Genomic DNA, 23,076 nt, shown 5'->3' with positions numbered 1-23,076 from the left:
ATATCTTGCACTCAAAGTTAATCGAAGGGCATTGATTTTTATTTGAGTGCATTTGTCAATATATTCATTAAACTTTCCGTGTTTCTATGATGACACACTAGATTGACCTTATTCATTACAGCTGGCACAAAAAAAAGAGTCTTTCAATTAATATTGCATTAATATTGTTTTAATATAATTGAATGTATAATTTAATTAATTGTGTAATTCTATTTATTATTGTTTTATCTTAAATTTTACTCAAAGTAATGCATTCTCCCTTTTTAAATATGACCTGGAGGCCAGACGTTAGCCGTCTCTGTGTTGGACAAAGTGGACTAGTGAGACAGATCTGCCCCAGGAGCTGGGAGATCTATCCCCGCTCCTGCGATCCTCTTGTCCAGACGGATACGTGCCTACAGTGATCTGTGATATGGCCGCAGGCTAGTGCGGGTCAGTTATTTATACCTCCAGAGAGAATGGAAGGCTGTTTGTTGCTCACAGAACGCAAGATTAGAAACTTCTGTCTAAGCCACTTAGTGCAGCAGATCAACACAACAGGAAACAAGCGTAAATTCTGCGATGGCCTTATTGTGATTCATCCAAGATATCAGCTATCTTTGAAGTTGCTCAGTTTAAATGAGTTAATTAGTCTGTTAGTACATGCTAGGAGGTTTTATACTAGGCAGAGTTCATATCATTTCACTGTTGTCTTTGAAACAGGGTCAGGGCGCACCGGTACGATTATCCCAGAGTCAATCCCTCTGACGCACATAATTCAGATACCTCACAGCGCTAATCTCTTTCCCGTGCATTTGTTTAGCATTGCATTAAATTCTACAAGCTGTCTTCCCTATGTCTCTCTCTCCTTTACTCTTGTATCTAGAAATCAACTTGCATTATGAATGAATGAATGATCCATTTATATAGCACATTTAATAGTTGTAATAGTACATTTAATTCACAGTGCATTCATTATTAACAAATATGATCAAATCTGAGGCATTTCTGTTATGGTTTGTGCTTTTCTACATAATTTTTCTCTTAAATATCCCCACAAACTATATGCATGCTGACAAATTTAGGCTGGGGAATTGGGGGCATGCAAGCTGAACCCATGTGTCTTTTTTTGAAAATGATTTTCTGACACTTTGAAGCAGGTTGAAAGGTATTCACTTCACCCCTTTTTTCATAATGAAACGTCTCTTTCTGGTCACCCTCTGTATTTGATTTTTAGCATCATGGTCTGCATCCTCTCTATGCTAATTTTAGCCTTTCATCTTCTGAGCATAGTACACATCAAGGGATCCAATCTCACCACAATCAGGGAGTCAAAGATGGCCAGATAGCCAATCTCCTGCATTCATGTTTAATCTTATGAGAGATGGCATTGTCTGCTATATGGGTTTGCTTGTTTTATTGCAGCCCTGGAGTCGTCTGTGTGTTATTAGAAAAAAGGGTTTCATTTGAGGACGGTCTCCTTCTGCACATCACGGTGACCTTTGACCCAGCTGCATTTGCAGGCTTCACTGTCTTTTTGATTTATTTTCTCACTCTGATTCACCAGGTTAGATAGAGTTGGTGTGAAATTGATAGATACATACTTTAATAACAAAAGCAAAATGAAATCTCGAAGCAACATATGGTATAAGAATATATTGTAGGGGTGCTTGTAAACCGATCTCAAATAAAACCAAGCCTTGAGAGAATGGTTATATACAGAGGCTCTGTTCCAAAACTTAGTGAACTGCTTATATCTGCTGCTTTCTAAGTTGCCTTCTAAGACTTCATCTTAAAGGGATAGTTCACCCAAAAATGAAAATTACCCCATGATTTACTCACCCTCAAGCCATCCTAGGGCTAGGTGTATACAACATTCTTCGTTCAGACAAATACAATCGGATTTATATTAAATAATGTCCAGGCTAATCCATACTTTACAATGGGAGTGGATGGTAGCCCAAAATTTAAAGGGCATAGCATAAGGTCTGGTGAGAATATGCAAGTTTCACGAGAAACAAGTTTTGTTTACAGCAAAGGAAAACCAATGTCCTCTTGGCTTACATCGAAATCCTCTGATATTTTTCTTTACAAATCCTCGTAAAAAATCATCAGAATTCCTGTTACAGTACTTATTCTTTCCTGATGAATTCACAGCTCTCATTGACAGTGCACAGGCATAATCATATGCACAAAGCTTTCAGCTCATGCACTCATCCGAGTTGCTCCATTAATTAGCTTTCCTATTCAGTTCCTCACATTCCTAATGTGTTAATAATGGTTGGATCCAGCTTCCAATAACACTTTGGCTGCCAAGCCACTACCACCAAATACGCACCAGTGCTCTGTGATTCTGTCCGCTCAGCCCTTCCCAAACTTCCTCCACTATTATTACTCACATTAACCATTACTGTCTTTCTCACATCAAAGATCTCATGAAGTTATTGATTATTGACCAAAAAAATCATTGACCAAAACAGTGATGTCACATTAGCGCTTCTCTAATGACTCGAATCTATTTTGTGCACACAATGTGAAGAAGCTACAACAGGTGAACATGAATGTGGAAGCCAGGGCTGGGTTGACAATATTGATTTTTCAATTTTCATTCTTCATTTTGATGAGATGATATTGATTTTTAAATCCCCATAATGATCTTTTAGTCTATGCTATTTTCAGTTGATGCATGAAAAACTAACCGTTATTTGTAGCACATCTAGCAGCATCCAATAATCCCAATAAGCTTTAAGCTTGGTTACAACAAAGTCTCAGCTTTCAAATTTGATCACGAAATTCAAACAATAAATGTAGTTTTGTTATTTTTTATTGTGGCTTTGTTTTTGCTAGTTGCAGTAAGAAATAAACATGAATGCACATCAGAAGGTGTTGAAAGAAAAAGTACAATGTATTGAAATGTTGAAATTATTAACAGACAATAGAACGGATTGTAAACAATATGTCAGATAATGTTACATTTAACTCAGAAAAGCCATTCAGTGTTCATAAACTTAGAAAATTACTCTAGAGAGGTGCATTTTGCTAAATATATCTGTGCTATATAACATGTTCATTATATTTTGTACTTAAAGCTGCAGTTGTGTTCAAAATTTACAAAATTAATATAATAAGCGAGTACATCATGAATCCATTTTCCAAACCGTGTTTTTAGCTTATCCTGAATCATTACAGTACAGCTATAATAAGTTTTTAATATTCTGACTATTTCAGACTGGTACTGGTGGAACCACTGCAGAGTAGCCTGATGTTATGCGTCTACTGTAGATTCAGCATAAACAAAGAGAAGTAGCTCCGGCTACAATGTTGTTCCTCAAGACACATGCAGTTCTGACCTAGCTTCTAAAAAGTTACGGACAGCAGCTTCAGCCTGTTAATGATGTATTCATTATTTAATGCTACCTAATGTATGTTTGAATAAATTTCTCATGAGAACAAGCTTTTATGGCAGCCACCATTTAAATTAGCAATATCAATATCTGAGAAAAAATGCTGCAAGAAGAGTGATACAAATAGTGCAATGCTTCCCATGTTGGTACTGGAACAATATTGCATGGCTGAATCATTTTGGTCTATCACTGGTTTATAGGTATGTTAAGTCTCTGTAGTGTTATATTGAGATTCTTAAATGAACAAATCTTAAAGTTTTACAAATATGATGGCAGGACTGTCTTTATTCGCCTTCCAAGCATCTTCATTTTACCCTAAATCTTCAGTGTTCTGCATCCATTCCGCATTCCCTGCTGATAATAAGTGAAAAGAACGCAGAGATAAGTAGTCAAAAAATTGGGTACTCCAGGGGCCTAATTAGGTCAGCATGTTTTGCATCTTTGAGAACTCATTTAGAATTCTGCTTCCGCAAGGAATCGGAATATGATTTCGATGTAATTATTCTATGCCCCAACCCCACCACCCCCTTAACATTTTACCCCATAATGCTTTTTGTGCTCTGATATGTTTCACATAGACTGATGTTTTACCAGTGTGGGTGAGCGTGTTTGTCCTCTAAGTGTGTGTGTGTGTGTGTGTGTGTGTGTTTGGTATGAAGTGTTCTAATGAGAGCTCTGTAACACATCTGTCCAAGTGGGTCACTAATCATTTATTGTTTGGTGTCTACAGAAAAACAGTTGTGTTATACTTTCTTTAGATGTGCCTTCCAAAAATGTATTGTCCATAAGGCCTAGACGGTGATCAGCCAAGACTCAAGAGAGCTGGCATAAATGTCCGCTGACAGTCTGAAAGAGCACCTATTAACTCACAGCGCAATGGCTCTGCTTTTGTCACAGAGCGCCAGTGTTTGCCAAGCTTGACCACTGTTAGCGCAGCAGCATAAACTAGAATTTTTAATGCAAGTTGTGCTGTTTTAAATGCAACTCACAAAAATTTGTGTAAATATGTGCTGTCAGATAGTATAGAAATACAATGTACAGGCATCATGGTTAAAATGAAGTTAAAATGTGCTAACATTTTAAGAGAAACACAATGCAAAAATACTAGTTTTATGTCTTTGAAACTGCTATGACAGAAGGGAAGAATAATAGACATTCATTTGTGTTATATTTTTCTTAAAGAGCCTCCCCCGTATTGACATGTCACATTCAAGCGTTTCATAGATTAGTGGACTTCATCATCTTGGCCTTTTACAGCAGAGTGAGTTCACCAATAACTGACAGTCATTATCTATATGTAATTTTCATTTACAATAATCAAGATTTATTTTTAGCTTTTATTAGGTTAATGCAGTATTGCTGCTTCCCAATTCACCTACTTATACTATGCTCTAAAAGTTTGTACTCTTTTTGTGAAGAAAAAGTACATAGTTTTGAGTATGTAGAAGAATAGTACATACATAAACAATAGTACATAGTAGACATACTACTTCCTCATAGCTGCTTCTTTAACAGACGCTCTGTTGCTTAGTTACGTACATTCTGTCATTGTTTAAACTGCCCTTTCAATCATCTTGTCACAGTTAACGTTATCCATATTTTGTTTAATTTGAATTTCAGATTAAATATAATGTGGATAACATTAAATTAATATTTTTCATCAGGTTAGACATTGATTATTTATCACTCAAACCCCTTTCTCTACCTGTATGTCGGTCGCGTTTATCCGGCATGTTTGTAGTTTTTTAACAATTTTTAATGCTTGTTTGTAGTTTTAATTGAATCCTCGTTCACCGTGCACTGTGTTGTGGGCAATATTGATCTACACTTCGAATTCTAACTGGAAGTAGTAGACCGTCCGGGAATCTTTGGCATACTTTTTTAAACATACTATGATTTGGGACATACTAATTCTATTTTTGAATTCTATTTAGGATGCATAGGAAACAAAGAGGCCCACGATGCTATCGGCACTGATATTAGTAACTTCTTTTTAGTACATTTTTACTAATGGCAGAATTTCTGCTAATTATTCGCTCTGACTAGATCTTTTCTGACAAAAGAAAAGCTGCAGTCAGATAAGTTTGATTCGCAAATTAGTCGTTCAGTGCGATTTGCAAACAGATTCAACAGATTCAACATTTATTCAGAAACCGGTCATTGTTCTCATTTCTCAAAAGTGCCAAATTTTGAAATAACAAAGAATTTTGAAATAACATTTTGAAAAAACAAAGAACAATATGTTTTTATGAAATGTAGTGGAGTTAAAGTACAATATTATGTTTTGGAATGTAGTGAAGTAAAAGTGAAGGTTTACTACAAAAAAATATACCGGAAAACTGTTCTTTAGTAACAGCAAAAACACTGTGCACTACTCTTTAGTTTTATTTTATTTATATTCAATTTGTAATGCTTTTTTTTGTATTACTTTTTATTGTTTTATCTCATTAGATTCTTATTATTGTAATTCAATATTTTACTATATTACATTAAAAATGGCTATAATACATATTTCTATTATAGCAGGCATAAATTAAACATTGTAAACAATGTATTATTATTATTTATTTCAAATTCTAGTAATGAAAATTGGCTGGGGACGCATTGTCGTGCAAATAATGCCATGATGCACAAAATCTAACCGATCCTTAAAAGACTTTGTTTTCTTTATGAAAAATCTAATTTTGAATTTCTCTAATTTAAATTTGAGATGAAATATGACCCATACGCTCCGTAAGATTTCCCCGACTGCTCTAAATTCTGTCAGTGCGATGGCAGTTCACACCACATGAACAAAGTCTTTGCAAGAATCACAAACAGCGCTTGTTGTAGTCCAAAGAACGGTTGTCATGGAAACGCTGCACTTAAATTCACCATGCAGACAATATAAAAGCCCAGAGAGGTGTATCGGGGTGAAAAAACAACAAGCCTTTTCAGTCCCTGTTTCTTTTCTTAGTTTCTCTCTCTCTTTCTCCTCCGCTTCTCTCTGTCATTTACTCTTTGAAATGGATAAAAGCAAATATTTAGAAGTCATTTCTTCTGTATTTGTTTGGGATTTATGCAAATGAATCCAAGCAGACTATTTCGGGAGTGCTGGACTCATTTTGAGGTTGTGTGGGGAGAGCTGGCGAATTGTGAGATGATACACACAATGAAATAGTGTTACCTGCGTGATAAAGAGACACAGAGAGCAAGAGACAAGGATAACTGCAGTTATCGCAGCAGAAAAGGTAAGGACTTTTATTTTAGCAGTTAATGTTTGAGACAGAGAAACAGATGCATCTCCTTGAGGAAGACCAAGGAAGATGTGTCAAAGGTAGGAATCGATCGAAGCGCGCGCAGCAGGGGGAGTCAGAACTTTGAACTGTAACATATTTTACCATTCAAGAATGTCTAGGCTACAATTGCTAACTGTCTTAAAACTGTTGTTGTGCACTAGCTAGGTCAGAAAGAGCTTGAATGTACAGGTTATTTTGGGATCTTGGCTCTGGGTAAGATGAGAATACCTAGAAATATCCAGAAAACCTAGATAGCTGGAGGTAAACACCCGAATCCTACAAGAACAGCATGTACACGATGCCAGACAGTTTTTGTTTTCTGTCAAGCTTTGAATTGAATAATGTAACGTTTAACATAGAAGTCTTCTCCTAGCACTGAAAAACATTTCTAAGACAGCACAGACATGTCAAATTATGTGAGATAAAGCAGACGATCCAAAACAAGCGGATTTGCTGCTAATTTGGCTTGTTTGTCGTTAGTAGCACTGCTTTAATTAAGCGTCCCACCCTGGCCCACTTTCTTTCGGCGGTGGGCTGGCGATTAGACACAGTGTCATCCCACAATGGGATCCATCCAGCGATGCAGCTCTTTGAAGTGTCAAGAATCTTTGTAGGTTTGGATCTGGGTCACTTACAGTTCAGAACATGTTGGGTATTGAGAAAGAGATTTTCACCAGTAAGGCTGCTTTGGGCTGCTTCAGAAATCTAGGTATGGATGATTTCATTTGATAAATGCTTATTAAATGTGCTAATGATGCTTGCTACAGACAAACCCTTAATTAGAAACATAGAAAAATTACGTTGCTTTTGTGACACTTTGAAAGTGAAAGACAAGTATTCTCAGTTTTATCCAAAACTGATTACATATTATTACGTTGGTTGTTGTATGTGTCGCGGCAGTTTGGAAATCAAATAGCTGGTGAGTGGCGCTAAAAGTTAATCCTCTATCCCGGTCTGAAAACCACTTTCACTACAATATAACTTTAACTTAGTCTCAATGATTAACCTAGTCTCATTGAAAACGTGGGCTGAACGTCTGATGCATACGTCATCGTTGGTTGAATTATACAGGATTTCTGGGAGATGTGTGTGTCGCGTTCTTTAACGTTCCACCTGGAAACAAAGATGCTATGACGCCAAACCCCTTCATGGAAGAAGAAAGAACAGTTGTAGACTTATATTAAAGACTTGGGACCTAGCAACCACCCAGGGCACCCTAGAAACCACATAGCAATCAATGTATTAAAGTTTTTTTTTTTTTTTTTTATCTTATAAGTTTAAGGGTTATTTTGAGATTTTTTAAAAATTTAAAAATTTTGAAGTTTTGAATTTAGTTATTGGTTTCCAATTTTTTTCTCCATACTGTGAAAGTCAATGGCTACCGTCATTCTTCAAAATATCTTCTTTTGTGTTTAACAAAGAATCTGTATAGTCTCATCTAGTCTGTCTTAGTCGGCCCACTACATGTCATCTTATCTGTTTTTTTGTATGCAGGCCAGATTGAGAGTTTATGCCTTTGTGCGTCTAATCTTTGATGATGTCTTTCATAAACATACACAGGGGATTTTTTTCATACAAGTGCATCTTGAATTGATGTTGATGTCATGCATTCACAGCAGGGAGATCGTTGCATTTGGCTGTGATATCAGGGGTTTGTCCAGTATGATCTCTTTGTCAACCTCGAATTTTTCAGTGTTTGCCTTTCATGTCCTTTCAAAGGTCTCCAGATCATTCTGGCTTTTGAAGATGATATTTGGTGGGATAATGGTAGTGGGTGATATCTGGTGACATTTACATATCAATGGAATGGTGATAGACAGGGAGAACATTTCAAGAGTGCATGGTGAGCGGATCATCACATTTGACATGAGATGGTCGGGCTGGTCTCAGAACAGCTTTGTTTTATTTTTTTCCCAATTTTTTTTTGTTTTAATTTTTATGGATTCTTTTGAGTGGTTTAATTGCAATACTTAAAAGGCATGTCTAATCAATTGAATTCACAACAAAATTTAACAATCATAATGCTCTATAACATTTATTTATTTATATGTTTCTTTGTTTATTTATTTTTAATTTGTGTTGTCTGTTTTAATATTTCTGTATTCCATTTTATGATTATATATATCATCAGTGTCTCAATGTAGATTATTAAATGTAAATTCCTGAAGCTCTACTGTATCATCTTTTGTGCCTTTCCTTCAGCTGACATCATATCCACAGTTGAGTTCAACTCGACAGGAGAACTCCTGGCCACTGGGGACAAAGGTGGACGAGTGGTGGTCTTCCAGAGGGAACAGGAGGTAATTTGGGATAGACATTGTACTCTCCGTAATTTAAAGACTGTTACTACTACGAGGCTTCCCATAGTGTAGAACAGAATATGGATGTTAAGAGGTCGTGAAGCGGAGAATCAAAATGTTCTTGATATTTACACATATATAAGAGGTTACTGTTACAACAAAACATACTGCATGTTTCAAAACTCAAAAACTAACTCCTTTGTTTAAAATATGAATTATTCTGAAACACCCGTATTTGACTATCTTGTGATTTATTCATATACAGAAAGCAAAGATCATTCTCTTTAAAATAGCTGGATCAAGTCAGTGATTTGATTTCTGCATTTTCACCAAAACTCCCATTATAATCAATAACAGTTTACGCTGCTCAATGAGTCTGGAATTTACAACATATTTACAGTGTGTTAGTTATGATGAAAGAATTTAATAATTGCAATGTGCACTCAGCAGACGTGACTGTTCAGCTGCAGTGCATCGCTGTGACGTAGATCTAAATATAATGCTATCAACTTTTTTCATTATTAGTCATTCTTGGTGGCTGTTACTGTAAAAACAGTAAAAGTTTTCAAGAGAGTTCACATGTAATGCTCATTTCATATGCAAAGATGTTAACCAATCATAGCAGTGGGCGTTTACATTGAGGTCTCAGCAGACACGCCCCTTTCATTGCAGCGTTCAAATCAGAAGCAAAATTCAGGGTAGAAAATGACTATTTATATCAAAATTATGATTGTTTTTGATAAAAAAAAAAAAAACATGCTAAGATTGTAATTGCACCTTAGGAAACATCAAATAATTTAAAATGTTACTTTAAAAATAATATACAATGGCATATAGGGTAAATTCACACCCAGTATATATATATCATCACCATAGCAGGACTGTGAATACAGTTGTAAATATGGTAATACACATACTCATCCTAAATTGACAGTTTATCCTCTATTGACTATATTTGAACAAGAACTGTTTCAGATCTAATAACCCCTCAATGTTTTGTCTAGCAGCACAAAAGTGCGAAAACCCCGCCGTCTGCCCCTCCTCATATCACGCTTGCATCATCTTTACAGAGATTTCATGGTGTGTGTTAATCCTCGCGCCACGATTCATGCCCCACTCTGTTTCAGACCCCCTTTAACCCCCTCCCTCCCGCCGAGGGAAAATCTGTTTCCATTAATGCCCTCATCTTTTCTCGGTCTGTCTGAGTTCTGCTTATTGATTTAGACGCTTCCCAAGGTGAGAAGTGACCCTGAAGGTTTCCACGCTCTGATCGGTATTGAGATATTCCTCTAACCCGGACCACCTTTGTGCATTGAGATCCTGACCTGCCTCACTTATATTTCACGGCTTTCAGCAACAAAGAAAAAATCAACACACATTCCATATGTGACTGTAACACAGAGGGACTTAATATAAGCCAGTGTTTATGCAGAAATTTCCAATTATCATTTGTTTGCTAATTATGTGCTATATGTATAATTAGGTTCAAGCATTTTAATGTAGAGTACTGAATGAATTGTAAATGCGATCCTCTGCTAATGTGGGATGCATTTGTCATGCATGATACACATGGAATAGGCGGTGAAATAAAGCAATGCACCAAATATATATTAAGGTCTATTTTTTCATCTTGTTTTATAACACATAAACACTTACATCATTGCAGAGTAAGAACCAGCCTCACCGTCGAGGGGAGTACAATGTTTACAGCACCTTTCAGAGCCACGAGCCCGAGTTTGACTACTTGAAAAGCCTGGAGATTGAGGAGAAGATCAACAAAATCCGCTGGCTGCCACAACAGAACGCCGCTTATTTCCTCCTGTCCACCAATGGTGAGGAAACCCGATGTGTTCTCCTCATATCTGGTCTGATGTGTTTTGGGTGTTACTGTGTTGATGTGAATGAATAAATGTACACTTCCTCACTATTAAGAAACATATATAAACATATTGTCAGGCCATTCTTTAAAGAGACAAATAATATCCCAAGATATATGCGGTTTTGCATTGTGGCACAGACCACAGAGTGCATTCATAATACAAAATGTTTCTTGAGCAGCAAATCATCATGTTAGAATGATTTCTGAAAGATCATGTAAAGACTGGAGCAAAGGACTGCTAAAAATTCAGCTTTGCATCATAGGAATAAATGACATGCGAAAAAATATATTAAAATAGAAAATAGTTATTTTAAATTGAAATAAAAATTCACAATATTATTGTTTATTATATAGTTATGCGAATTATATAATAATTATATGTGACCCTGGACCACAAAACCAGTCTTAAGTCACTGGGCTATATTTTTAGCAATAGCCAAAAAAAACATTGTTTGGGTCAAAATTATGGATTTTTCTTTTATGCCAAAAATCATTAGGATATTAAGTAAAGATCATGTTCCATGAAGATAATTTGTACATTTCTTACTGTAAAGATATGAAAACTTAGTTTTTGATTAGTAATTTGCATGGCTAAGAACTTCATTTGGACAACTTTAAAGGAGATTTTCTCAATATTTAGATTTGTTTGCACACTCAGATTCCAGATTTTCAAATAGTTGTATCTCGGCCAAATATTGTCATATCCTAACAAACCATACATCAATGGAAAGCGTATTTATTCAGCTCAATTCCATTTTCAATCTCAATTTTAAAAAAGCTGTCCGTTATTACTGGTTTCGTGGTCCAGGGTCACATATAGCAGTTAGGCTGCTAGAGATTTCTGCTGTGTTTTTCTGCTGTGTAACTGCAGCCAATTAAAAGTAGCAAATTCTTCAGACCCAAACTCGCATTCATCAGTTTTGCAGAGATAGATGGCTCTCATGAAGCTATAGTCCTGTTTTAGGACACTTCAGAGTGGTTCCGTATACAGGCAACAGCATGGTCCAATCAGGTTAATTGGAAGATATTGATCTTATTTGATTTATCTCCTGTCTGTTTTGTTGTGCCAGCTATGTTCGCTCTCTTTACTGGCCCCTCTCCAGTGGATCTGCTGATATTTTCTCTGCTCCTAACCTTATAAACACTGCTTCCATGTTACACATTGTCTTGCATATCTCTTTTACCAGATAAAACTGTGAAGCTATGGAAAATCAGCGAGCGAGACAAACGACCAGAGGGCTACAATCTGAAGGATGAAGAAGGCAGGATACGTGACCCAACCACCATCACATCTCTGAGGGTAAGCAGAAAAGACCTTTTTGCAATGCCCCTTGTTCAGCTTGGACATCTTTGTCCAGCCCTTTTCCTGGAAAGCCAATTTCCTGAAGAGTGTAGCTCTAACACATCTGATTAGAGGTTTTGCGTCCAAATATGCCAACTTCCATACTATATAATATGCGGAAAAAAACGTGCCAAAAGAGCAGTATGAGCAGAAAATAGGTGGAGAGTACCCTGATGACCTACTACTTCCGCAAAGATTTGGAAGTGTGCATCTGATGAACACTTTACTTTCCCATGAAGCCACAGGAGAGGAGTTGAAAAATGGCAGTTAAGCAACTGATGCTGGTAGGTCACGGGACAGTGACAGCATGCTGGATGTACGTCAGAATTTCATATTTGTACTATGTAGAACATGCTTTTTTTAACAGTCACATAGTAAGTTTTAAATCAAATGTAGTTGGTACTAAACCAGAGGTGTCTAGTCTCGTCCGGGGCAATTTGTGTTGTTTTAGCGCTGTCATATCTGACTATAATGTCATATAGCCTATAACACATTTATTATTTTAACGTTCGGAGAGGAGTAAAATTTGTATATGTGGTTTCAACAACCAGATGCATTTACACTTGTCCAGTTTCGTCTGGAATGTGTCCCAGACCACCACCTGAAGTGGTTTGAGCGATCGGATTTATATCCGTCTCGAATGCATTTCGGAGGGCATTTACACCTACCTGGTCTTTTTACGATCTGATTTAGCTCAAACCTGCCTGAAGGTTTGTGGCAGAGGTCCTGAAGACCTTGATTAGCTGGTTCAGGTGGGTTTAATTAGGCTTGGAGCTAAGCGCTGCAGGACAGTTGCCCTCCAGGAGCAGAACTGGACACCCCTACATTAGACAGTACAGTATGTGATTTTGGATGCAGCTAGTGATCCTCAAGACCTTGATTAACTGGTTCAGGTGTGCTTAATTAGGGTTGGAGCTAAACGCTGCTGGAAGGTATGGAAACCCCTGACCTATTTTCTCCAAAATCTCCAAAAGGTATTGAGTGATGTGGTTCCTACCATTCCCGTCTCCTTCTCCCCATGCTGTCTCCGCAAGCATAAGGAAAAGGGAGTCTTAATCTGTTGGCTCTAGTATGTGTAGGGAAAGAAAAAAAAGGTCAAGCACTGTTGTAATTTGGCAGCCATAGCTTCCCCAGTGGAAGTGGGCACTCCTGGTGCAACAGAAGAGGATTATGTGTTGGAAGATGGAGTTTCATATCTCGCCAAATACAGCTGACAAGGTAGGGGGTTTGGAGTAATTTGGAGGCTTGATCTTATCAAATGTTTGATAGCTGTTGTTGAAGGTGTGAGAGTGCAGGAAGCCTGTGCATCTGTCAGTATGGACCCACAGGAATATACCCTCCTACATACATGAATTCACACTGTGGAAGTGGAACGTGTCCAGAGGTGACCTGCTGGTACAGCTGGGGGCAGCTGATAAATGTCAAATGTTAATGTTGTGTTGATACTGTGGTCTACTCTCCTGGGAATCATTAGATTGATGCCAGGCAGGATCTTTTTTGTCATTTCTTCACCTTTTAGAGTATACAGGGCCATTTGTGGCAGCTGCCCAAGAGAGTAATTGATTTAATAATTTCCTCCCATTTTTCTATGATTTTATAATTTTTGGGAGAAGATCACTTGAATTGCAAGACCTCCCCCAATATCTTTTAAGAAAATCTTGAAATCTTGATCTTGCCCCTGTTGTTTTCTGGCCGCTGATTTGAATTTTGGAAATGCCAACAAGTTTATTCCTGGAGTGGGGCATTTGAGGAAAAGTATAACTGAACTCTGTAAAATACACATTGCTTTGACTTTTCGAATCCATGACTTGGTGTTTAACAAATGTGCTCCGAAATAATTTTCTGTGACTCTCAATTAAATAATGTCATTATTCATGAATTACAATTGCACACATGAATTAATTGCAGTTTATTAACTGCAGATCAAAAGACCCATGTAGTGTTCCTTTTATCCAAAACGATTTTTCCTGTTTGAGAATTCAGTAATTATGATATTGATTTATCCAGCAGTCATCCACTCAGAAAGATGTCAATATTCGACCCCAGTTGTACTCTAATCCAGTTGTCACAGAATGATGCCTTATTTTCTTCACTGGGCTTGGATTGACCCTCACATAATGGGTGACTTGGGAGGTCGATGGAAAATCGCATTATGGGAGCGGGAGATGCAATTCTTAGATTTCACTGAAACATAATAAACTATCAAAAGCGTATAGAAACTGTTAATGCCCTGTGGGTCGGATTTTTGCCAAAAGAACAGATTTCCAGAATGAAGCTTGAAAGCTGGAGGATAAGACACTTGAAGCAATGTGAATTCAAAACGGTCTGTAAGTTGATTTCACAAACAGTGTAAACACTGACAATTGGACCTACATGTCAACTGGTTTAACCAATAGCACGAGTTTCAGGGCAAGACTACCTGTATTTTTTGTAGCATAGATTTGACTTTTGGACCAAACTGAAGGAAAAATAAGAGGTCTTGGTTATTACATTTTGATAAAAGTTTACTTTCATTGGAATGACATACACTTCTGAATCAATCATCACAGACTCAAAAATATTTATTTTGTTATCCATTTAATTTTTGGGGTGCAAAGATGTGTATTTACTGTAAAAGTAAATGGGGTCAAATCTGATTTCATGTTGACTTCAAGTGGAAATGTACATGTAAATATCATGGGTTACCAAATCTGGGTCAGATCCAGGTGTCTTGATCTGCATTCTATTAATTTAACCTTTATTTATGTCTCTCTTTCTATTGAGAATACAGTAGACTGGTGGCTCTGGATAGGGGACATATTTAAGAGATTGTTGAGGTGACTTTAATGTGTTCAGGGCAGCAGTTCCATCACATGCTCCTTAACTAACACTGCAGCCCACTGGAGACTAGAGCTAGAAGAGATGAAATCCTCTCCCAATTGTGTGTGTATGTGTGAGTCCATGCACAAAAGCAGGGCATTTATCACTTTGCACAGACTGAGCAGAGAGGAGAATGAGATAAAGGGGGAGGTAAGGGTGGATCCCTCGCAGGGAGTCCACAGGGTACATCTGCCCCTACTGCCAGACTGTTATCCAGCGCGACAAGGGGCTACCAAGTGTTTACTGCCTTCATCTGCATCTGCACTCCAAACACGAGGGGATTCACCCTGCAAAATTGTTTCTGTCGGGGGGAGGGGGTTGTCACTGTCAATAAAACGCTGAATTTGAGATATCTTTAGGAAAGTATGTATTCTTTATGTTTGACTCAAAAGACAAAAGAACATGTCAGCTAAGAGGATGTTTGGTTTTGTTTTTGTTAGGCTATGAGGCTATGAAAAGCAGTCTTGTGGAAAAAATATAATTTCCTGGGACCAACAGGATGGTGCAATGGCCCAGTGCCAGTATGAGAGGGTTTCATGGGAACCGTTTGTTGATCTCATACATATGTTTTTACGCTTCGTAAAGCAAAAACTTTTGGAGTTTTATTATCATATTAAACTCCATACATTTAATTCTAGTCCTCGACTTGTTCCTTTTTGTATCACTGCACTTATTTTCATTTTCTCATTTCAGACTGTCAGTCTGCACGTTAGCGGTGGGGATTTTCAGTGACTCTTTCTGCACGTTACATTTTTACACCAGTAGATTTAATCATTAACTCAACTGATTTGTTCAAGGAATCTGCTTTATTTAGGAATAAAATGTGAATATATGACTGGATGCATACTTCCCTACTGTATAGTAGGTGAAAAACAATGAAAAATGTACTATGTCTGAATTCACAATATTCATAAAGCAGTTGAAAAAAAGTAACTGGATGACATATTGCTTCGAGTGAGATTCTGAGGCGCATATCCAATGGACACTTTAATATCTCATTCTATTCTGTCTTTACTATCTCAGTTGATTTTTTTCTATCTCATGAAGAAGTTGTCAATGTCAGTGAAAAGACAAAAGTTAAGTTGTAGGTCACATGACAATGACAACATGATGGTCATACTACACACATTTATAGAGAATAGTTTTTTAACAGTCACAAAACAGGTATGTATTCAGAAGAAGTATCTACTGAGAAAGTATATCACTTTGAACGCAGCCATTGTATTTATGAATGAGATTAGTCAACCAAAATTACTCCATTTGTTAATTTTTGGTAGAACGAAAAACATTGATTTAGTTGAAAGTTGTAAAATTAGCATTCACATTTGAATTTCATTAAATATGTTTAAAGTTTTGTCATGAAACTCTGGCATAGGTCAATAGGTTCTAATTCCATCTGATATAACCACATCATTTAAATACATTGCACAGCTGATTGGTTTTTTTTGCATCTGCAGCCAATGAGCTTGCTGCTCAACATTCAAATACTGGGCTAGTGCCTTGCTATAACAGGTGCAGCGTGCTTCAGGAACCCTCCGTCTTCCCCAGCTCCACCTGTATAGATGTGCTATGGGGTAATTTCATGTATGAGTTGTCATGACAGAACTGCAGTCAATAATCAATCAGTTTGACATTACTACAGTTTCATTCAAAACTATGTGATTTTTGAAGTTTTTTAAGAAAGATGACCAGCAGTGGACTGTGCTAAATGCCAGAAATGAACTACTTGAGTTAAAAAAAAAAAAAAAAAAAAAAACTTTTACTCTTGAGCCCTGTTTTTCATTAGCATTTGAATATACAGGCACACTCTTCTTCTCTTACACAAATTCGCTCTTCAGTTTTCACTACCTGCTGAGACTTTGATTATATGTCTAAAATATGAATAAAACCTCCACATACTCTCTCAGAATCCATGCTGATTTATGATTTCCATACAAACATAGAATCTGCAATGCTAAAGATATGAATTATGTATAATATTTTAATAAAGTGTACCCACATGTACAAACCCCCAGTTACCATTAGTAACCGGCAGTCAAACTTAATTAATGCTTGATTGAGAGATAATAGCTTCAATCAGCCTCTATTGCTCCTGTCAACCGAATTCATGACGCTATGCTCCATGAGCTAATTTTATTATTGAAAGCACATGCAGGGTAGTAGAGAACAGACCAGCAATCTGAAAGACCAAATTAGAGTATCAATTTCTGTCACAATACAGCAAATCTGAATTCTCCTAAAATATGCTTTTTTTACATTAAATGTGTGAGATTAGACCAACCAAAACACCTATATTTTTGAGCAGAATTATTTTCTTTTCTTTCTTCAGAGACCTGCTATTGCATATGTTTGTAAAATGAATTATTAGAGGTGAAGGCAGTAGAAAATGTACTTCAAACACATCCATCAACAATAGGGTATCCCTCCCCCCTCCCCCATCCTCTAACGGAAATAAAAAGATGGAGATGGAGTTCCCATGTGTTAGGTGATAATGACCTGCCTTGGCAGTGTGTGCCCCTCCTCCACCTCCCACTGCTTGGTGATGAGCGTTCCTCGTCTCTGTAGTGAGTAGAACATGTCTGTCATTAGTGGAGGGCTGCGCCCATAATAAAAAAATTAAAAAAACTCATGGGGAGTCAGACACTGACTGCGACGCAATACCCCTACGGTGAAGCACATGTAGGAACGTTGGCCCTTAGATTAGTCATCTTTAAAGAGATCGGTGTCCTGTGCTCACTATTACCATGCTGCATTGTGGGAGCTAGACTCCACATGTCTTCAGATCTTGACAGTTAAGCTTGGGAGTCAGTTGGATCTAGGTGTGGGCAAGTAATTTGAGAACAAAAGACCAAGATCATTTATTTCGGCTCCAGGAACTGTATTTTCTTTGTACAAAAAGGATTGTGGAGGATTTGGAGGATTGTGTGGCTGATAATCCAAACAATTCCAGTATAGATCCATATAAATCCAATTTTGTTCTTGGATGCTAAGCAGGGTGTGTTTCAGCAGAGTTAGGGGCCGTTTACACAGAATGCATTCTTCCATTACAATAAGCTACTTTTTCATTTTTTTTCATGTAAATGTGCTAGATGGATGTGTATGACCATTGCTCCTTTTGCAGCATCTTGCACACTAGCACCGCGTTTTTAGGACGCTGTGTCAAGTTAAAAGAGTTTAAACTTTTACATGCAATGCTGCTCATCAGTGTTAGCTCTAAAGCAATAGACCAGTCACAAGACCCCGGAGGCAGGGCAAGAATTGTGAGTTTTTAAAAAAATTTTATTTGATGCCAACATGTCGGAGGAAGCATTCTGCGCTGTGCTTTTTAGGTGCAAATGCGTGTTCTGTGTGAACGGCCCCTTAGAATACAAAATACAGTAACCGATCTGACATAAAACACCTCTTCCTGCTAAACCTAAAGAACCCATAAATACAGACTAATAACCTTGACAACTTTATAAATAATATTATATATCACAATATAGAAAGGCCTCTCGCATCTAATTATTTAAATATAACAAATGAGAAATACTCTGAAATCCTGACTTCAAATGAGGACAGCCTATTTTAGACAATATTTGCTCAAGGTTCACTATAAAATATTAAAGCAAATATTGAGCAGGCTAAATTTGGTCAAATGAAGCAGTCTAGCCTCATTCAAAAATGTGGTGGATGTCCATCCATTTTCCAAACTGCTTCATCTGTGTAGGGTCACAGGGATGCTAAAGCTTATCCCAGGGTCTTCGAGCAAAATGCAGGTAATCAACTGGGACAGATGGTCAGTCTATTACAGGTCTAACACACATTAACTCTCACACATATTTAATCTCTATTTCACCTGTCCTGTATGCTTTTGGGTTGTTGGGAAAACCAGAATTCAGTTGGGACTTGAGCCTGGGAGCTTCCTGTTTGTGAGACAACAGTGATACACACTGAGTCACCGTGTTTTTATTCACCGTCATGTTTTTAAGCAAATATTTACATTTTTAGGAATCCCATATCTCAGTACCTACTGCAAATATTGCTCCCTTTATTGTCCCTTTATTCCAACCATGTGTCTTCCTTCTCCTCTCAGGTGCCTGTGTTGAGGCCCATGGACTTGATGGTGGAGGCAACACCACGTCGCATTTTCTCTAATGCTCACACCTATCACATTAACTCCATCTCGGTCAACAGCGACCATGAGACGTACATGTCCACGGATGATCTGAGGATCAACCTATGGAACCTGGAGATCACAAACCGAAGCTTTAGTATCCTTTTATAGTCAGATGGTTGATGACAATCTGAGATAGTTGCATGTCTAAAAAATATTGGGTCTTTGTTTTTTGTTAATGTACAAAAAGAACTGGGTTCATACACACAAATAACCAGCCCATCACAGGGCCTATTATAAGTAAGACTGTTCGAATTTAATACTTTAGGTAATGTGCCAAGTTAGCACATCTGATAACTCCTAATGTTTGACTATAGTCCTGTTACTTGATGGAAGAAGTGTTTGTTGTAAACCTTTTTGCATCATGTCACAGCATCCTTTAACTATTGTAAAATTGCAGTTATGCCCAACCTTCTATGGCTCATTTCTTTATTTTCCCAGTAGTCTGACAGGCTTTTGTTACTAAACTAAGGACAAAAGGATTCAGCTAAACCAGCAATCAAACAAAGCCAATAAACCACCTGCAGACCGTCTCTGCTGTCACTTAATTCTGACAGATAACACCTCTGTGATGTACATTACGCCCATTACCCTTTATCAAGTGTCCGCCACTAATCCTGACCCCTGCTGCGCCGTCCCAAAGGTAAATAGTGTCCAGCTTACTCAGGCACGCATCCCCATCGATCACTATTGATTACTGTTCTCAAGGACCCTGCAGGGCTGAGATGGAAAGTCTGTGGACAGTCTGTATGGGTGGTCACAGGTTCTGTGGAGTTGCTCAAGGGAGTTGGGGAGAAGATAAAGCCTGTTATTACCCAAAGGTCACACTGTAAATATATGATCCTCGCAACATGTCATGATGGATAACCTGTCACCACTCCAACAGATGGATGTGATGCTATATTTATAGCTCCTAGAGCTTTTTTATCTTTAACTTTTTGATGCAAGCAAATTCTCAAAGCATAAATATCAGATTCTCCTGGGGGAAATTTAGCATGAGAGATTTTCTCAGTTGCAGATTTACCTCTTTGTAAGCGGGTTTCATCCAATCATTTGGGAAATGAAGATCTGACATAACAATCCACTATATATATACTGTAGGGCCAGACACATTAATCAAGCAGGACATTTATTGATTTAATGATTCATGGAGAATTTCATGTGCTTCGAGTGTATGAAATGTAGGATTGTGGATCCTTCACTTCGCCTACTCAGATATTGTGGACATAAAGCCAGCCAACATGGAAGAATTGACTGAGGTGATCACAGCGGCTGAGTTTCACCCTAACCAGTGCAACACGTTTGTCTACAGTAGCAGCAAGGGCTCCATAAGATTGTGCGACATGAGAACCTCCGCACTTTGTGACAACCATTCTAAATGTGAGTTCACTTTAGTCTTTGGTTCTTTTGTTGGAACTTTGATTGAGATTTTTGCCAGCCAACTCATTGTAGCCATTAGATATTTTTCCTCAAGATCTTGGTTCAAAGCAAAAAGCCATTTTGAAATTTCAGTTGGGTTCATGACCAAATCTTCTAGAACCAATATGAGAATCAGTCCAAGACTAGACCCCTCAAGGCCCAAAACCAGATAAACAACCAGTAGAGTTACTCCAAGACCTGCTGGTCCAAGAACCAGTGGGTGAATTTAATTGAACAGAGAGAAACCAAACTGGTTTTGAAATTGAAAGCAGTCCTCCCAAACTTTAGGAGTTTGTGTCAAGATCAAACTCCCAAAAGACACTGGACACCTCTGCTATAACAGAATTAATTTCAAACACTGAAGAACTTTATACTGTGGCTGTTTGGAGCCATGGGTTCCAAGCAAATTAACTGAAAAAAATGTAAAATTGCTTTGGCGTCTGTGGTTGAGGTAATTATCACCCTTAAGATGCTGGAAATGACAGCAGTCTTAAACTCTTAAACTGACACCAAGATGCAGACCAAGACACCAAATAATGAGATGCGGACAAATGCCATGAGAAGTGTTAAGACCAAGACCCAACTCTGCTCCTGAAAATGCTACTTATATATATTAATGTCTTCTTGTTTCTCTCCATCAGTATTTGAGGAACCAGAAGACCCCAGTAATCGCTCCTTCTTCTCAGAGATCATCTCCTCCATCTCAGATGTGAAATTCAGCCACAGTGGACGCTACTTGATGACCCGTGACTACCTCACAGTGAAGGTGTGGGACATCAACATGGAGAGCAAGCCTTTGGAAACTTACCAGGTATTGGCAAAGCAGATTGGACAGTGATCCATGATTAGTCATCATTGGTTTATAATGACATCAAAAAGTAGTTTGATAATCATTATTGGTCAAATACTAGGTATTGATCATCTGTGCTTTTGGTTCTACCTTTGACAGGTCCATGACTACCTTAGGAGTAAGCTGTGCTCACTGTACGAGAATGACTGCATCTTCGACAAGTTTGAATGTGTCTGGAATGGAACTGACAGGTCTGTCTAAAACAGGGGTGTCTGGTCCTTCTCCTGGATGTCCACCTTCCAGCGTTTAGCTCTATTCTGGAACTTTTGAGTAATCCAGAAACCCTTGACTAGCTTGGAGTCAAATTTTACGTCAAGGTTGGGCAACTCTTGTCCTGGAGAGTCACTGTCCGGCAGAGTTTAGATCTTTCTCTAATCAAACACACCTTAAAGTTCTAACCTATGTCTTCGAGATTGCTTGAAAATTGCTTTAAAAAAGGCAAGGTATGTTTAATTAGGACTGAAACTGACCTCTGCAGGACAGTGGCCCTCCAGGACCTAAGTTGCTTATCCCTGCTCTATAGGAAAATGGACCTCTAGGATAAGGATTGGACTTCCCTTGTCAATAGCAATCATTCACACCAGGTTTTTCAAATTGATTTTCGACTGTATGGTGCTGGTATCAGGTAATAAGAACTAATTGTCTTATTCCTTTCCCATTAGTGTCCTAATGACAGGCTCCTACAACAATTTCTTCCGTATGTTCGATCGAAACACTAAACGCGATGTGACTCTGGAGGCCTCGCGGGAAAACAGCAAACCCAGAGCCATCCTCAAGCCACGCAAAGTTTGTGTTGGTGGCAAACGTCGTAAAGATGAAATCAGTGTGGACAGTCTGGACTTCAGTAAGAAGATCCTACACACTGCATGGCACCCCAATGAGAACATCATCGCTGTGGCTGCCACCAACAACCTCTATATATTTCAGGACAAGGTCAACTAGCATGTAGCTCTGATGTCTCCAGTTATCACAGCAACAAGAGGCATTATTTCTCTAGATGAACTGGGGGTGGAAAGGTTGGACTCACTAGCAGTGAACTTGTGAGGAACATCTAGATGAGCTTTGCCTTCTACAGCAGATTTGATACAGCACTGGATCTAACAAAACTTGCACTGCACCCACGGACAATGACACTAGCTGTTGGACTGCTTTTGTTTTTAATTTCTTCAAATCTCCCTCGCTGTAGGTTTATTGGTAATGCACAGCAATACAAAGAGGATCCTTTGACCTTTAATGTCTTTAAAGGCCCTTTCACATGACTCATGTCAGGGCTTGAGCACATCTCTCCAGCACAATTTGACCTCCATGAGAAGCGTCGTAGATGCCGTCATGGAAGAATGTTGCTAGGTTGGAAGAAATTTGGAAATTTACTGAGTGAAAATAAAGCAAAGTAAAATGTATTTGAGCTTGGAGCAGAAAAAGAGACCTGCTGATTGCTTTGAGAGAAAAAAATAGAATGTGTTTCTTTGAATGTCATGTTATGCCTTTGAAGTTGAGCAGAGGCACAGCCTCTTCCATCTTGCTTTGATTTTTGTGCTGGCGTCTCACGTAACTTCATGCAAACTTGGTAATCATTGGATGCGTTTTGAAAGCTCAATGAAAAGCCAAGT

The 23,076-nt window shown here is 38.1% G+C and overlaps 1 protein-coding gene across 4 annotated transcripts in view; it reads left to right on the top strand.

The window, feature by feature from the left end:
- The window catches only part of LOC109073004 (serine/threonine-protein phosphatase 2A 55 kDa regulatory subunit B beta isoform), a 55,486-nt gene extending 32,660 nt beyond the window's left edge, over positions 1–22,826 (top strand). For 2 of the 4 annotated variants that reach the window (XM_042748082.1, XM_042748083.1), the window contains exons 2-9: positions 8,864–8,961; positions 10,628–10,793; positions 12,028–12,140; positions 19,117–19,294; positions 20,413–20,577; positions 21,258–21,427; positions 21,566–21,657; positions 22,129–22,826. In XM_042748082.1, coding sequence (XP_042604016.1) covers positions 8,864–8,961; positions 10,628–10,793; positions 12,028–12,140; positions 19,117–19,294; positions 20,413–20,577; positions 21,258–21,427; positions 21,566–21,657; positions 22,129–22,408 — 1,262 coding nt within the window. In that variant the 3' untranslated portion in view covers positions 22,409–22,826. Of the gene's footprint in view, positions 1–6,638; positions 6,700–6,807; positions 7,371–8,863; positions 8,962–10,627; positions 10,794–12,027; positions 12,141–19,116; positions 19,295–20,412; positions 20,578–21,257; positions 21,428–21,565; positions 21,658–22,128 lie in introns of those variants that run through there. The other 2 variants (XM_042748085.1, XM_042748084.1) reach the window with 2 other exon arrangements.
- The last annotated feature ends 250 nt before the right edge of the window (positions 22,827–23,076 follow it).

This window comes from Cyprinus carpio, chromosome B21 (genome assembly GCF_018340385.1).
Source record: "Cyprinus carpio isolate SPL01 chromosome B21, ASM1834038v1, whole genome shotgun sequence".
Lineage (NCBI taxonomy): Eukaryota > Metazoa > Chordata > Actinopteri > Cypriniformes > Cyprinidae > Cyprinus > Cyprinus carpio.
The sequence above is the reverse complement of the archived record's forward strand: the minus strand, read 5'-3'. Positions and strand labels throughout refer to the sequence as shown.